Source organism: Sinohyriopsis cumingii, chromosome 6 (assembly GCF_028554795.1).
Source record: "Sinohyriopsis cumingii isolate HCF-2022 chromosome 6, ASM2855479v2, whole genome shotgun sequence".
NCBI lineage: Eukaryota > Metazoa > Mollusca > Bivalvia > Unionida > Unionidae > Sinohyriopsis > Sinohyriopsis cumingii.
Window position 1 is genome coordinate 11,090,092 of NC_142966.1, and position 16,168 is coordinate 11,106,259.

Sequence of the window (16,168 nt, forward strand, 5' to 3'; positions counted from 1 at the left end):
TTATTACCACTGTTGGAATTAGGACAGTATTATTACCACTGTTGGAATTAGGACAGTATTAATTCCACTGTTGGGATTAGGACATTATTATTACCACTGATGGAATTAGGACATTATTATTACCACTGTTGGAATTAGGACATTAATATTACCACTATTGGAATTAGGACATTATTATTACCACTGTTGGAATTAGGACATTATTATTACCACTGTTGGAATTAGGACATTATTATTACCACTGTTGGAATTAGGACATTAATATTACCACTGTTGGAATTAGGACATTATTATTACCACTGTTGGAATTAGGACATTATTATTACCACTGTTGGAATTAGGACAGTATTATTACCACTGTTGGAATTAGGACAGTATTATTACCACTGTTGGAATTAGGACAGTATTAATTCCACTGTTGGGATTAGGACATTATTATTACCACTGATGGAATTAGGACATTATTATTACCACTGTTGGAATTAGGACATTATTATTACCACTGTTGGAATTAGGACATTAATATTACCGCTATTGGAATTAGGACATTATTATTAGCACTGTTGGAATTAGGACATTATTATTACCACTGTTGGAATTAGGACATTAATATTACCGCATTGGAATTAGGACTTTATTATTACCACTGTTGGAATTAGGACATTATTATTACCACTGATGGAATTAGGACATTATTATTACCACTGATGGAATTAGGACTTTATTATTACCACTGTTGGAATTAGGACATTATTATTACCACTGATGGAATTAGGACATTATTATTACCACTGTTGGAATTAGGACATTATTATTACCACTGATGGAATTAGGACATTATTATTACCACTGATGGAATTAGGACTTTATTATTACCACTGTTGGAATTAGGACATTATTATTAGCACTGATGGAATTAGGACATTATTATTACCACTGATGGAATTAGGACTTTATTATTACCACTGTTGGAATTAGGACATTATTATTACCACTGTTGGAATTAGGACATTATTATTACCACTGTTGGAATTAGGACATTATTATTACCACTGATGGAATTAGGACATTATTATTACCACTGTTGGAATTAGGACATTATTATTACCACTGTTAGAATTAGGACTTTATTATTACCACTGATGGAATTAGGACATTATTATTACCACTGTTGGAATTAGGACATTAAAAAGATATTCATATTTAAACCATATTTATTTAAAAACCTTTGTCAGATATACATACAAACATATGATTTTGGGGACAAAGCATAAGGTAGTTAGCACTGTCTCCCCAACAGTAAGAACAATATAAGATGAGAGATTTTGATACTAGTACAAATGGTTATACAGAAAATATGCATAAAACTTGCATACAAAAAATAGCAGTGAATAAGAACTAATTAATTGTGATTCAAAAGGTTGAGAGTTCAGTCAGTTAATTAAATTTCTTGGTCGCTTTAATGTAATTTTGCACAGTTAAAAATATTTGTTTGTTATTTTCTGCAGTTGGCATGGGGTTGCCAAGCAATAATGCTTCAATCGTAGGAGCAAAAGGTAGTGTGTATAGAATATTAATCTCCAAGATTTTAATATTTAGAAGAGTTCAGAAGAAAGTTCACCACAGGAGCAATACTTATTATTAGATACATGATTTGTATATAAATTGTAAGTTAAATTACTACAATCTGTTCTTAGCCTAGCATGCATGATCTGAGGAATTCTGTCACCAACATAATAGTAACATGATGTGTTTTTCTTATCGCAGTTCAAATAGGCTTTACAATTATGTATTGAAGGTTTTTTCATACTTCATCAGGTAACAAGTTCCATATTCAAAATGTAAATAGTGGAAATGAATTATAGAACAAGGTTGTTCTGCTCATTGGAGGTTGACCATCAATGTCTGCATTGCCGTCCAAGTTGTGTGACTTGAATAACCATTTTGTACTTTTTTTTGATGAACATCACCCTGTCCCACACCCAGGTATCTTTGATTTTTCTGTCATTTTTCAAAATTCTTGCTTGTTTTGTGATCATGGCTTTTATTTGTGTCAAGTCTTTATTCTTAGATGACAATTTGAGGGGTTTTAGTAGACTGTACTTTCATCATTCCCAGATACATGTGATAGTTCAAACATGTAACCAAAATTGGTCTATTTTTTGGCTGGATGGTCCTACTTGATGACTCTCGTTTATATTATCTATTGTCAGTTTTACTCCGATATCATGTGCAAGTATAAGTTCGATGATGTTTGTATATTTGCTCTTTTCATTGTGCTCTCTTTGACTTGGTATTCCTCATTATTTTTGCAGTCCTTGTGCACTTCATTTACTGAGTCAAGGTTGTGGTTTAAATACCGATTTGACTTGGGTACACCTTATATGCAAATACTCTGTTATTATGAGTATGGACATAAGTCATCTGACTGGTTTTCAAGTAATTTGATCTGTTTGTTCTTTTTCAAGCTCTGCCTGAGCTTTAGCAATTGAAACTTTCAAACTCTGAATTTCACTTGAAAATTCTTCAAATATTTTATCCACAACAGTCTGCCCCACAGCTTTAGCAAGAGATGCAGTAATTTCTGGTAATTGAAGGACTGATAACATTTTAGTAACAAAATTATCAACAGAAAGTTCACTTAATGCCATGTTGGATGCTATATTTGGGGTAATACAGTAAGCAGCAGATTCTAATAATTCAGAGTCCAAAGTTGGATCTGTAGAAATCTTTCTTGCCATATATATTTGGACTTGCATGAAGTCATCTGAAAAACATCTCCTTTTAGGGTCCTTTTTACATCCTGGCATGATTTTCTAAACATCAGGAATAGAATAATGTCCTTGCTCACCTGCACACAACAATACAGTAAATGAGAGACCTAAATCTGTTTAGTCCTTTTAACTTAAAGTTTGTTCACTCAAAAGATACTACAAATGTATTCATCAGTTATTCACGGATAAACTTTGATGATTATTTTTTTGAAAACCAGCTTGTAAAAGCAATTTATTCCAGAGGTTTAACCTAAACACCATCTTAAAATATACATTCAGATTTTCTTTAAAGTTTTTAATTTGCCTGTATTTTCCAAACCTCATAGATCATCTTCATAATATGGAATGAAGCATTATGACATTAAAACAATGTATTGTGTGACATGCTTACATAACTTTCTTCATAATGCTTACATAACCTTCTTCATAATATGGAATGAACCATTGTGAAGTTAAGACAATATATTGTGTGACATGCTTACATAACCTTCTTCATAATATAGAATAAACCATTGTGAAGTTAAGACAATGTATTGTGTGACATGCTTACATAACCTTCTTCATAATGCTTACATAACCTTCTTCATAATATGGAATGAACCATTGTGAAGTTAAGACAATATATTGTGTGACATGCTTACATAACCTTCTTCATAATATAGAATAAACCATTGTGAAGTTAAGACAATGTATTGTGTGACATGCTTACATAACCTTCTTCATAATATAGAATGAACCATTATGAAGTTAAGACAATGTATTGTGTGACATGCTTACATAACCTTCATAATATAGAATGAACCATTATGAAGTTAAGACAATGTATTGTGGGGGCCCCGAGTGGCCGAGTGGTCTAAAGCGCTCTCCGTTATGGATCACTGCCATCTCACCTCTGTCTGCGTGGGTTCGAGTCCAGGATTCGGCAAATGTGGATATGTGAGAAAGCATGCCAGTAGCTTCTCGTGGGTCGGTGGTTCTTCCCAGGGGTTTCCCGGGTTCTTCCTCCACCATTAATACTGGCCGCCATGCATAGCCTATCGTGTGCTGAAAAATGGCGTTAAACCCCACAACAACAACAACAACAATGTATTGTATGACATGCTTACATAACCTTCATAATATGGAATGAACCATTATGAAGTTAAGACAATGTATTGTGTGACATGCTTACATAACCTTCTTCATAATATAGAATGAACCATTGTGAAGTTAAGACAATGTATTGTGTGACATGCTTACATAACCTTTTGACTTTAGGGTCAAGCCACACTTTTACTTTTAGGTAATGGCCACATGGTTTACAGCAATGTTATGATTGTTGACTTGATATGCAGATCTAGGTCATTTTGTTCAAAAAGATAATTACTTTTAAATGTTGTCGGCAATCATCCATGCGACTGATCAACTACATTTGTTTGGGTTTAGAAGCATCTTGTTGCATAATTGTAAGCTATGATACTTATCATATTCTTGTGAAGAGTGCACCAAAGTCATGTGAACTTGATCCAATTCCAACATCACTGCTGCCTGAGTGCTTAGATCCAGTATTGCTTTCACTAACTGATGTTATTAATACCTCTCTCTCAGCCGGGGAATTCCTATCATTTTTCAAAACTGCCATTGTAAAGCCTCTGCTGAAGAAACCAACACTAGACGTAACAATTTAAAGAACTACTGCCCAGTTTCTAATCTCCCATTCATATAAAAAATCTGAGAAAAGGTTGTTCTAACCCAGCTTGTATCTCATCTGAATTCAAATAGTCTTTTTAGCAATGTACAATCTGCATATTGCCCTTGCCACAGTACTGAAACTACTCTTCTAAAAGTAGTTAATGACATTCTCTCTGCGTTGGATAGCGGAAAGATTACAGTCCTCACCCTCCTTGATTTGTCTGCAGCATTTGACACAATAGACCATGATATATTACTTCACCATCTCCAGCATGTATTTGGCATTGATGATAAAGCCTTACTGTGGTTCAAGTCCTACTTGGTCAACAGGACACAAATTGTATCTGCGAATGGAATACACTCCAGCCCAGTTGAGTGGTGTTCCACAGGGGTCTGTTCTTGGACATGTTCTCTTCATTCTGTACACTCAGTTGCTCTCAAGTGTCATAGATCGTCATCCAGTGTCTCACCAATTGTATATTGCTGATGACACCCAAATATACAAATCTAGCCACCCAAATGAAGTTGATGCTACCATCCAAGGTGTAGAGAGGTGCATTTCTGATGTGAAATCATGGATGACATGTAACAAGCTGCAGATGAGAATGATGATAAATCTGAGGCCATTCTGATCACAACACAACACAAAGACTTTTTCATTCACATCCTTTACCTCAAACAATAAATATCAGCAGCACCAACATTAAATTCACACAATCAGTACGAAACCTAGGTGTTACTCTGGACAGTACTCTCACATTGCACCAACATGTCATGAACATATGCAAGGCTGCATATCTTGAGCTGAGACGCATCAGCTCCATTCACAAATATCTTTCAGTTGATGCCACTAAAACACATGTGTGTTCATTAGTACTTTCAAGACTGGACTATTGTAACTCAATTCTGTCTGGTTCATCTCAATATCTACTCCAGAAACTTCAAAAAGTTCAAAACACAGCTGCTTGGATCATACTTAGAGTACCACGATCAAAGCACACCTCCCCGCTGCTCTGTACCCTACACTGGCTATCCATTCGATCCAGAATCAAACACAAATTTGTTCTCTGTGCTATGTTTCACTGACGGACTCCAATCCAACCTCACCATGTGTACACACCAGCAAGATGTTTACGCTCCTCTTCTGACAATCATATACTCATTATTCCCACTATGAAAACAAAGTCATATGGACAGCATTCTTTTGCATACCAGGGCCCAGCAACATGGAATAAATTGCCCACTGAACTTAGACACAAAGACACAGTGATCCCATTCAAGAGTGCTCTCAAAACTCACTTATTTCGACTGCAAGAACAAACTTAAAGACCTAATAATGTTTCCTACCTTAAATATTCTCAGCATGTTTTTTTTATGTTTTCTAATTTCATGGTGTTTGTTTTTGTAATCATATCATTATATGTTTTTTATCTTATAGGTGTTGTCTAATGTTGTAAAGTGCTTAGAGCTTCTAAAGTTTAGGCTCTATACAAAGTCCTCATTATTATTATTATTATTATTATTATTATTATTATTCTACTTTTTAGCTGTGCTGTCAACTGGTATTTATGCATCTATACAGATGAACCTCTGGATTGGGGCAACAGACCAAAGCAGAGAAGGAGGATGGAAGTGGATAGATAGTACACCATTTAGATACCTGAATTGGTATCCAGGTGATGAAAACAAATTGTTGTTTTAAGATTTATTGATATAATATATTTTTGATTGATAAACATGAACCTGGTGTTGAAAGGCAGATAGACTAAATTTATTGATTTACAGACAGTGCATCCTCCAGGGGTTTAAAATTGGGGGCACAACAAAACCCCTTGGCGTCAAAACTAGGAGTCAAATAAAAAATGTGGGAGTCAAAAACGTACTGACAAATTTTCATCTGACCCATACTTTTTCAGCTTGAAATAGAATATTGCAACTTGCACAAGATACTATCTCTCTCTTTCTCTCTCTCTCTCTCTCTCTCTCTCTCTCTCTCTCTCTCTCAACATGCAAATAAACCAACACAGTTAACAAACAACTGTGTTGTCCATTCAAAGAATAATTGTATTAATTCATTTTTTTTTTAGTTTAAAGTCGTTTTAACAGTCTCCTTATTATCTTTTTGAAGCATTATTATAGACCAAAACATTATATATAAGCCAATACAAAAAACCAAATAAATCTTTTTAGCGAAATGGCAGTTAATTTACTGCCTTTCATATCATTGATTTCATTGCACCTTGTCCTATTAAACCCAAAAATCAAGGAGGATAATGATTCATCTTCTTTCTAATAAGTTACACTTGAACTTTAAGATCTTTCTTTTATTGCAGTAAAAGTTAAAAACCAACAAAATCTGCAATTACCCCCTGACTTTGTAATCCAAATAACGCACTTGTCTTTGCAAGTTTACTGATTTCTTTGTTGTGAAAGAATGTCTTGGGTTATAATTTGTTCTCCAGATATCTTGTGGCGAATGAGGGCAGATTTTTTAAAAATTCTAAAACCCTGTCATGAAAGGGTTATTCACTTTTGCAATCTTTGCAATCACGCAATCGGAAGTCACACCAGTAATCCTAATGGATGTGCAGTATTCCAGTCAAGGGAATTATTTCCTCCAATTTTCATTAAAGTTAGATCCACAGTTACTCTTTTGTGTTCTGTTTCTTTCACTTTCTTTGCTGATCATTCTTAGCGCATGACATTTAATCTGGAGATCACTTTCTAGTGCAACAAGAATTGAGGTAAAACATCTAGACATCTTACTGAGCTCATTGGAAATCACATGTGAGCTCACGAGATTAGGGGAAGCTACTCCATCATAATGCTGCCTATGCTAGTCTGGTTCCCTGTTTTGTATGCTCCCTGCATTGCACACTGCTATACGAATAGAGGTGTGCAACGCAGGGAGCAAACAAAGCAGGGAACCAGTCTATGCCTATGCTTGAAGTATACATGATGCCATCCCTCATCCAAAGCATTGGATATTAAATAAATCCTAATCGCATTATGCAAATCCTATGCATCAAAAAACGCATGGCAGCAAAATGTGTGCATCAGTTTTATCCAGCATGCATCCCTGAATGCACAAATGTGGGTAAAGGGAAACACTGTTCAGAGGTAATTGAAGATTTTTTAAGTAAATTACTGCCAGATAGAAAAGGTTGGGAGGAACATATCTTTTTCAGCAGTTCCACTGCTCAAAATGAATTGTGTTTGTCTTGAATTTACTAATTCTAATTTTTAGGAGAACCTAACAACAGGATACTTTCAAGTCAACCTGAGGACTGTGGAGAGATGGTCCCAACCTGGAATTTCCAGTGGAATGACAAGAAATGTAACAAGGAACAGCAGTATATCTGTAAAAAGCCAGCAGGTAGGCTATAGAACACAGTACAAAGTCAGAAGGTAAACAAAAGTGCTTTGGTTCAAATCCAGCAGGTAAACTACATAGTCTTGGTTCAAAGCCAGTGTGTAATGCACATAGTCTTGGTTCAAAGTCAGTCTGTAATGCACATAGTCTTGGTTCAAAGCCAGTGTGTAATGCATATAGTCATGGTTCATAGCCAGTGTGCAATGCCTAGTCGTGGTTCAAAGCCTGTGTATAATGCACATAGTCTTGGTTCATAGCCAGTGTGTAATGTACATAGTCTTGGTTCAAAGCCAGTGTGTAATGCATATCGTCTTTATTCAAAGTCTGTGTGTAATGCACATAATCTTGATTCAAAGCCAGTGTGTTATCTAGATAGTGTTGGTTCAGATCCAGTTTGTGTTCTACATATTAGTCTTGGTTCAAAGCCAGTGTGTAATGCATATAGTCTTGGTTCAAAGCCAGTGTGTAATGTACATAGTCTTGGTTCAAAGCCAGTGTGTAATGCACATAGTCTTGGTTCAGAGCCAGTCTGTAATGCACAGTCTTGGTTCCAAGCCAGTGTGTAATGCATATAGTCTTGCTTCAAAGCCAGTGTGTAATGCACATAGTCTTGGTTCAAAGCCAGTGTGTAATGCATATAGTCATGGTTCATAGCCAGTGTGTAATGCATATAGTCTTGGTTCAAAGCCTGTGTATAATGCACATAGTCTTGGTTCAAAGCCAGTGTGTAATGCACATAGTCTTGGTTCAAAGCCAGTGTGTAATGCATATAGTCATGATTCATAGCCAGTGTGTAATGCATAGTTGTGGTTCAAAGCCTGTGTATAATGCACATAGTCTTGGTTCAAAGCCAGTTTGTGTTCTACATATTAGTCTTGAATAAAAGCCAGTGTGTAATGCATATAGTCTTGGTTCAAAGCCAGTGTGTAATGCATATAGTCTTGGTTCAAAGCCAGTGTGTAATGCATATAGTCTTGGTTCAAAGCCAGTGTGTAATGCATATAGTCTTGGTTCAAAGCCAGTGTGTAATGCATATAGTCTTGGTTCAAAGCCAATGTGTAATGCATATAGTCTTGGTTCAAAGCCAGTGTGTAATGCATATAGTCTTGGTTCAAAGCCAGTGTGTAATGCATATAGTCTTGGTTCAGAGCCAGTATGTAATGTATATAGTCTTATTTCAAAAGCCAGTATGTAATGCATATAGTCTTGGTTCAAAGCCAGTATGTAATGTATATAGTCTTATTTCAAAAGCCAGTATGTAATGCATATAGTCTTGGTTCAGAGCCAGTATGTAATGTATATAGTCTTGGTTCAGAGCCAGTATGTAATGTATATAGTCTTATTTCAAAAGCCAGTATGTAATGCATATAGTCTTGGTTCAAAGCCAGTATGTAATGTATATAGTCTTGTTTCAAAAGCCAGTATGCAATGCATATGGTCTTGGTTCAAAGCCAGTATGTAATGTATATAGTCTTTGTTCAAAGCCAGTGTGTAATGCATATAGTCTTGGTTCAAAGCCAGTGTGTAATGCATATAGTCTTGGTTCAAAGCCAGCATATGATCTAGATAGTCTTTGTTCAAAGTCAGCAGTTAATTTAAATAGTCTTGGTACAATCCAGCAGGTATGCTGCAGAGCTTTGGCCAGCAAGTACAAATCCAGCGAGTAATCTACATAGTCTTGGTACAAAGTTAGCAAGTAATCTCATAATTTTGGTAAAAAGCCAACAGGTAAGTCACATAGCCTTGATATAATGCCAGCAGGTAATTCACAGAGTCTTGGTACAAAGCCAGCAGGTAAGTCACAGCACATTGGTACAAAGCTAGCAGGTAATTCACGGAGCATTGGTCCAAAGCCAGTAGTTAATTCACAGCACCTTGGTACAAAACCAGCAGGTAATTCACAGGGCCTTGGTACAAAGCCAACAGGTAATTCACAGAGCCTTGATACAAAGCCAGCAGGTAATTCACAGAGCCTTGGTACACAACCAGTAGGTAATTCACAGCACTTTAGTACAAAGCCAGTAGGTAATTCACAGAGCCTTGGTACAAAGCCAGCAGTTATGCTACAGAGCTTTGGCCAGCAAGTACAAAACCAGCAGGTAAACTTTAAAGACTTGGTACAAATTTAGCAAGTGCTGTACTGTTCAATACACTTTTATGCATTTATTTTATTACTTTCATTTTCAAGTGAACAAATAATTAGAAGTAAAAATGTTATTAAATAAACATAGTAAGAGATTGGTAGCATTTTTCTGATGGCAGTGGTGGAAGCATAAAATGTTTTGTATTTTTTGTTTTAGTTCAGTGTAGCAGTGGTGATAAATCATTGCCTAGGTGCAAGTGAGACACAAGTTCCGCTGAATGCTTGTATTACTTTGAATAACCAGTACATTTGGCAGACATAGACATGTTTTTTCTTCATGTATTTACCAGATACATAATGTAAGGTAAAACAGGATGCAAATACATCTAGAGGTGATGTAGTGTGAGGGGCATTGATACACAGGATGTTCCATCTTCATTTATTTAGTTGTATTCATGAGATAGTTATCTGCATAAAAAGTACATAGCCTGACATGGCTTAATTCTTGAGATAGTTATCTGAATAAAAGTACATAGCCTGACATGGCATAATTGATGAGCATAGTTATCTGTATGAAAAGTACATAGCCTGACATGGCATAATTGATGAGCATAGTTATCTGCATGAAAAGTACATAGCCTGACATTGCATAATTGATGAGCATTTTCATAGTGTACTTTGAAATGTGGAGATAGAAGCTTTTTTGACAGTTCTCTTGACTTGCCCAAGGTTAAATGTTCACAAATTGAAATTATACAAACATTTTGATTTTTTTTATCATACTTCATATAAACAATTATAGCATGAAGAAGTGAGGGGTTTTGCATTTGACTCAAGGGTTACTAACTGTGAGTGGGTGGAATGGGGAGGGGATTGCAATATACAGTAAAATGTGTGGGGATTTGCATCAGAGATCCCATCATAGTTGGTGCAATTACTTTTGATTTGGTCAAAGGTTTTGTTCATTTTTTTTTAAATATTTGCCAAAATCTACTTAAACTGATTTGCATAATACACAATAAGCAGATAAAATTAGTTCATAATCCTACCAAATGTTCAGGATTTTGTTTTTAATGGTTTCTAATTTTTGAAAGAGGTTTCCCAAAGATAGCTACTATACATATAAGCAAATTCATACATTGTATATTGTACAGAAATAAAGAAAAAGCTTCATTGCAGGGAAACCTTGTACTTGGATAACTTTTAAATCATTGTTTCCTTTCAGCTCAAGTAACACAGACAAACACAGTTGCACCAACAATGAAGCCTGATAAAGGTATTTTTAGCAAAATACACTGTGTATTAGCCATTTCATGTATCATTCAGCAATATTAACTGAATTCACTATTTGATGTGTGCATACCTATTGATCTATCTATCTATCTATCTATCTATCTATCTATCTATCTATCTATCTATCTATCTATCTATCTATCTATCTATCTATCTATCTATCTATCTAACAAACACTGAATTCACCATTTGATTGTGGTGGGGAATTCCATTCAGCAACATGCATGGTGAATTCACCATTTGATGCATGGGTGGTGGGTGGTGCCATTTAGCAATATACACTCTGAATTCAACATTTGATGGGGGTTGGTGTACCATTCAGCATTATACACTCTGAGGTCACCATTTGATGGGAGGTGAGGGGAAGGGGTACCAAGTTGCATGGATTACAAGATTGCTAGTGACCCATCACAGAAGAAAACAAAACCTCTCTCCAGTTCATTAATTTAAATACCATCAAAAACAAAAACCAGATACCGAGCTGCCAGCCATCCTGATTTAGACATCAGACTTATACTCCCACTCTCCTGCTTGGAGTGTAACTTCTCCTGATTTTTCATCATCGTGGAAAAACATGGGTACAATAGTAAATTCACTTTCCATTTCATCTCAGAGTAGTGTCTCCATTTGTTTATAAACTGTGTGACTGAAGCAAATACATGGTTATATGAAGCATGCTATTTCAGTATTCTTTGTTCAACATCAATTGTGCTGTTATATTTTAGAAAAATAACATCCAGCAAAATGGCAGAAAGATATGAGACACTTTTCAAATAGGTATACACAAGAGTTCCTGTGTTTAATGGAATTGAGGAATTTATTTCCTTGGCATTTTGTAGCATATGCCGGTGTGATATCTTGATCTCTCATGGTGGGAAGAGTGACATAATGAAACACGTTGATACAAAGAAACATAAGGATTGCATAGAAAGCAATAAGACCTAGATTTAAATTTTATAGCACATGATGACAGCATTCGTAATGAGGAATGCTTGTTCATGCCATTCCATATTGAACACAATATGTCTTCAGCTGTGCGGAGCATGCTGGTACATTATTTTGAAAAATGTTTCCTGATAGTGAAATAGCAGAAACGTGTGGATGTGCTATAAGAAAACTATAGCTGTTAAAATCTAAGGTTGTGAGAAGAAAACAAACCTGCTGATTTTGTATGTTTGAAAGTGGAGATCTGATTTCTCATATGGGAAAGTTGACAGCTCTGCAGATAAATTAAACCCCACAAAAATAAATCCAAGTGCTTTTTAGCTTCATAATCGCACATCCCCTTATCAGGCTGCCTTGCAGGAGTGAGGATCTTGAAAAGACCATGTGTGCCTCCTGGTATGTCACAAGATCAGAAGAGGTAACTAAGGGAGACAACTTGTTTGCTTTGGGATGCTATCAGGATGATGTTCCAACTGAAAAGGCCTTGAATGTTTTAACAGAGTACAGTTTATACAGAGTACAGTTTATTCAGATAACAGTTTATATAGAGTACTGTTTATACAGAGTACAGTTTATGCAGGTTACAGTTTATACAGAGTACAGTTTATACAGAGTACTGTTTCTACAGATTACAGTTTATGCAGAGTACAGTTTATACAGATTACAGTTTAGACAGAGTACTGTTTATACAGAGTACAGTTTATACAAAGTACAGTTCATACCGATTACAGTTTATGCAGAGTACAGTTTGTACAGAGTACTGTTTCTACAGAGTACTGTTTATACAGAGTACAGTTTATGGAGATTACAGTTTATTCAGAGTACAGTTTATACAGATTACAGTTATTACAGAGTACTGTTTATACAGAGTACAGTTTATACAGATTACAGTTTATACAGATTACAGTTTATGCAGAGTAGTTTATACAGATTAGTTTATACAGAGTGCTGTTTATACAGAGTACAGATTATACAGATTACAGTTTATACAGATTACAGTTTATACAGATTAGTTAATACAGATTACAGTTTATGCAGAGTACAGTTTATTCAGATTAGTTTATACAGAATACTGTTTATACAGAGTACAGTTTATACAGATTACAGTTTATACAGAGTACAGTTTATACAGATTAGTTAATACAGATTACAGTTTATGCAGAGTACTTTTTATACAGATTAGAGTTTATGCAGAGTAGTTTCTACAGATTGCAGTTTATACAGAGTACAGTTTATAATGATTACAGTTTATGCAGAGTACAGTTTCTACAGATTACAGTTTATACAGAGTACAGTTTATACAGAGTCCAGTTTATACAGATTACAATTTATGCAGAGTACATTTTATGCAGATTACAGTTTATGCAGGGTACAGTTTATACAGATTACAGTTTATACAGGTTACAGTTTATATATTTTACAGTTTATATATATGTTGCAGTTTATATAGAGAATTTGTATTTTAGGGACTTGATACCTACATCTGTGCTTTTTCTTAAAAAGTGATGGAAGATTATGCTGACTAATGTTCAGTTGTCTATTAGTAACAGAGTATATCTCTCATACACGGTTGAAAATATAGGCTCACAGTTTTGAGATATGACCACCCTGGTCAGTACATGTGCTCAGTGATTAACAATAATTGATATCATTGGGGTGGGTTTGGTAGAAAGCTTTTAAAAATCTCAAACAATATCTAGTATATTTTAGTTGTAGATCTGAAAGTTGGTGCATCATTAAGGCTAGAGCTGTAATATAATTAACAGTTTTATGAATGACCCCTTTGGTTCTTGTCTCAGGGCTGGTGGAATGTTGCACATAGTTCAGTATAAACTTGGAAACTGTTGAGTTTCCCATCCTATAATCACATGCAGGTTTGAAGAAGAAGAGGACATGAAATCAAACATATGTTCAATACAGACCCTGGATCATGCCACTGGAGTAATCATAACATGGATATTGTTGAGATCCCCACCCAGTAATCATGTATAAGTATAATGGGCAATGACAAGATAAAATAAGATATAATTAGCCAATACAATCCTATATTATGCCCCAGTGGTAGGGGATTTGCCCATGAGTCATAAATGGGAAACTGCTAGCATATTCCTCACCCCATTTAAAAATATACATGGAAACTGCTTACATCCTCACCCCATACCCTAATATACATTTAATGGACTTGAAGAGATAAATGCATGTGTATCCAACACAGGCTTCTGGAGTGGGGACATATCATTTAAATGCACTTGTGTACCCAAACTGGCATCTGGAGCATGGACTTGTCTTTAAATGCACTTACTTATGTATCAAACACAGGTTTCTAGAGTGGGAACGTGTCTTTAGATGCACTTATGTATTTATGTATTCAACACAGGCATTTTGAGTGGGGAATTGGCTTTAAATGTACTTGTGTATCCAACACAGGTTTCTGAAGTGGGGACTTATCTTTAGATACACTTATGTATCCAACACAGGCTTCTGGAGTGGGTACTTGTCTTTAAATGCACTTGTATATCCAACACAGGCTTCTGGAGCAGGGACTTGTTTTTAGATGTACTTATATATCCAACACAGGCATCTGGAGTGGGGACTTAGCTTGAAATGCACTTGTATATCGAACACAGGCTTCTGAAGTGGGACTTGTCTTGAAATGCACTTGTGTATCTAACACAGGCATATGAAGTGGGACTTATCTTTAGATACACTTATGTATCCAACACAGGCTCACTAGAGTGTGGACATGTCTTTAAATGTACTTAAGTATCCAAAACAGGGTACTGGAGTATGGACTTATCTTTGGATTATTTCTTGGAAGTTGTCAATATCCATGCCTTACACCATGTACACACTGACTGGACATAAAAAGATAAGTTCATATTTGGAGTGTTGCAACACTGGTTATTGAGTCAGTTCATACCATAATGCAACACAGGGATACAGCATGCTGTTGACCTAATTTTGTGTTATCCAGGTAGCTGTGTTGCAGAGGCCATGATATCAGGGAATTACAGCCTGGCAGACCCTCAGGCATTTGGAGCCTCCTCATCTCGAGACAGTAGCCATGTACCAAGCAATTCCAGGTACCCAGGAGGTCCTGGAGGTAGGTAAATTAGACACTGAATGAAAACTAGATTATGCTAGTACATAGTAATGAAGACAGCATAATGAAGACAGCATAATGAAGACAGCATAATGACTAAAAAACTTTTTTCAGTATAAAACATTCATGTGAGAAATTTTAATATAAAATTGCAAGGAATTTTGAAGCATTTTAAAATCTCATTGGTGTTTATTAATTAAAAGTGTCTTCAGTTTTTTTTCATCCTTCAGTTTGAAATTCATATGCAACAGAACCTCTCTTGAAAGACCATCCCTCCTGATGAAAGATGTTTTCTTTTAAAACAGGTGGTCTCATGACAGGTCATAGCACTGTTGAATCAGGATATCTTTACACTGAGAAGTTGGTCTCTCAAGACAGGTGGTTTATCATAGCCTTGATTTTTAAAGATATGTTTTACTTTCTTTGCAAAAAAATGATGCATGTAATGTATTTATGTATGTAAATAATAATTAAACTCTCAGAAATGTGTTTTACAGTAATACATGATGTTATTCATGCTCCTCTTGGAATCAGATTCTTTGAAGTCAACATCAAATTATGAAAGTAGTTTCTTTTTTACAGTTTGCATTTTGTTTGCTATTAACTATTTTGTGGATCAGCTATGCTGTACAGTGAGATAAAAGTTACATAATTGATTTTGCATGGTACAGTTGTTGTATTTTCTTCATTATTAGGATTGTTTTATATTTTAAATATATATACATTTTGGACATTTTTAAGTACTTTTATGTTTAGTTAGATAGTTTTAGGACTGTATGTTTGCATGATTTTATTTTATATTTTAATCATATTCTCTTTGTCTAAAGCTTAATTTAGGTGAAATCAGTGATGTTGATGGGGTTTCAGTTTAATGGTTGATGATGTATGGTCTATGTTTGGGAGATAAAAACCTTCGGTATCACAGA

General features: G+C 35.4%; 1 protein-coding gene across 1 annotated transcript in view; it reads left to right on the forward strand.

The window, feature by feature from the left end:
* LOC149796368 (uncharacterized) overlaps nucleotides 1–16,168 on the forward strand; it is a 287,440-nt gene that overhangs the window by 103,332 nt on the left and 167,940 nt on the right. The window contains exons 17-20 of the mRNA XM_089961040.1: nucleotides 5,993–6,121; nucleotides 7,693–7,821; nucleotides 11,127–11,177; nucleotides 15,114–15,242. Of these exons, the coding sequence (XP_089817166.1) occupies nucleotides 5,993–6,121; nucleotides 7,693–7,821; nucleotides 11,127–11,177; nucleotides 15,114–15,242 (438 nt within the window). The remainder of the gene's footprint in view (nucleotides 1–5,992; nucleotides 6,122–7,692; nucleotides 7,822–11,126; nucleotides 11,178–15,113; nucleotides 15,243–16,168) is intronic.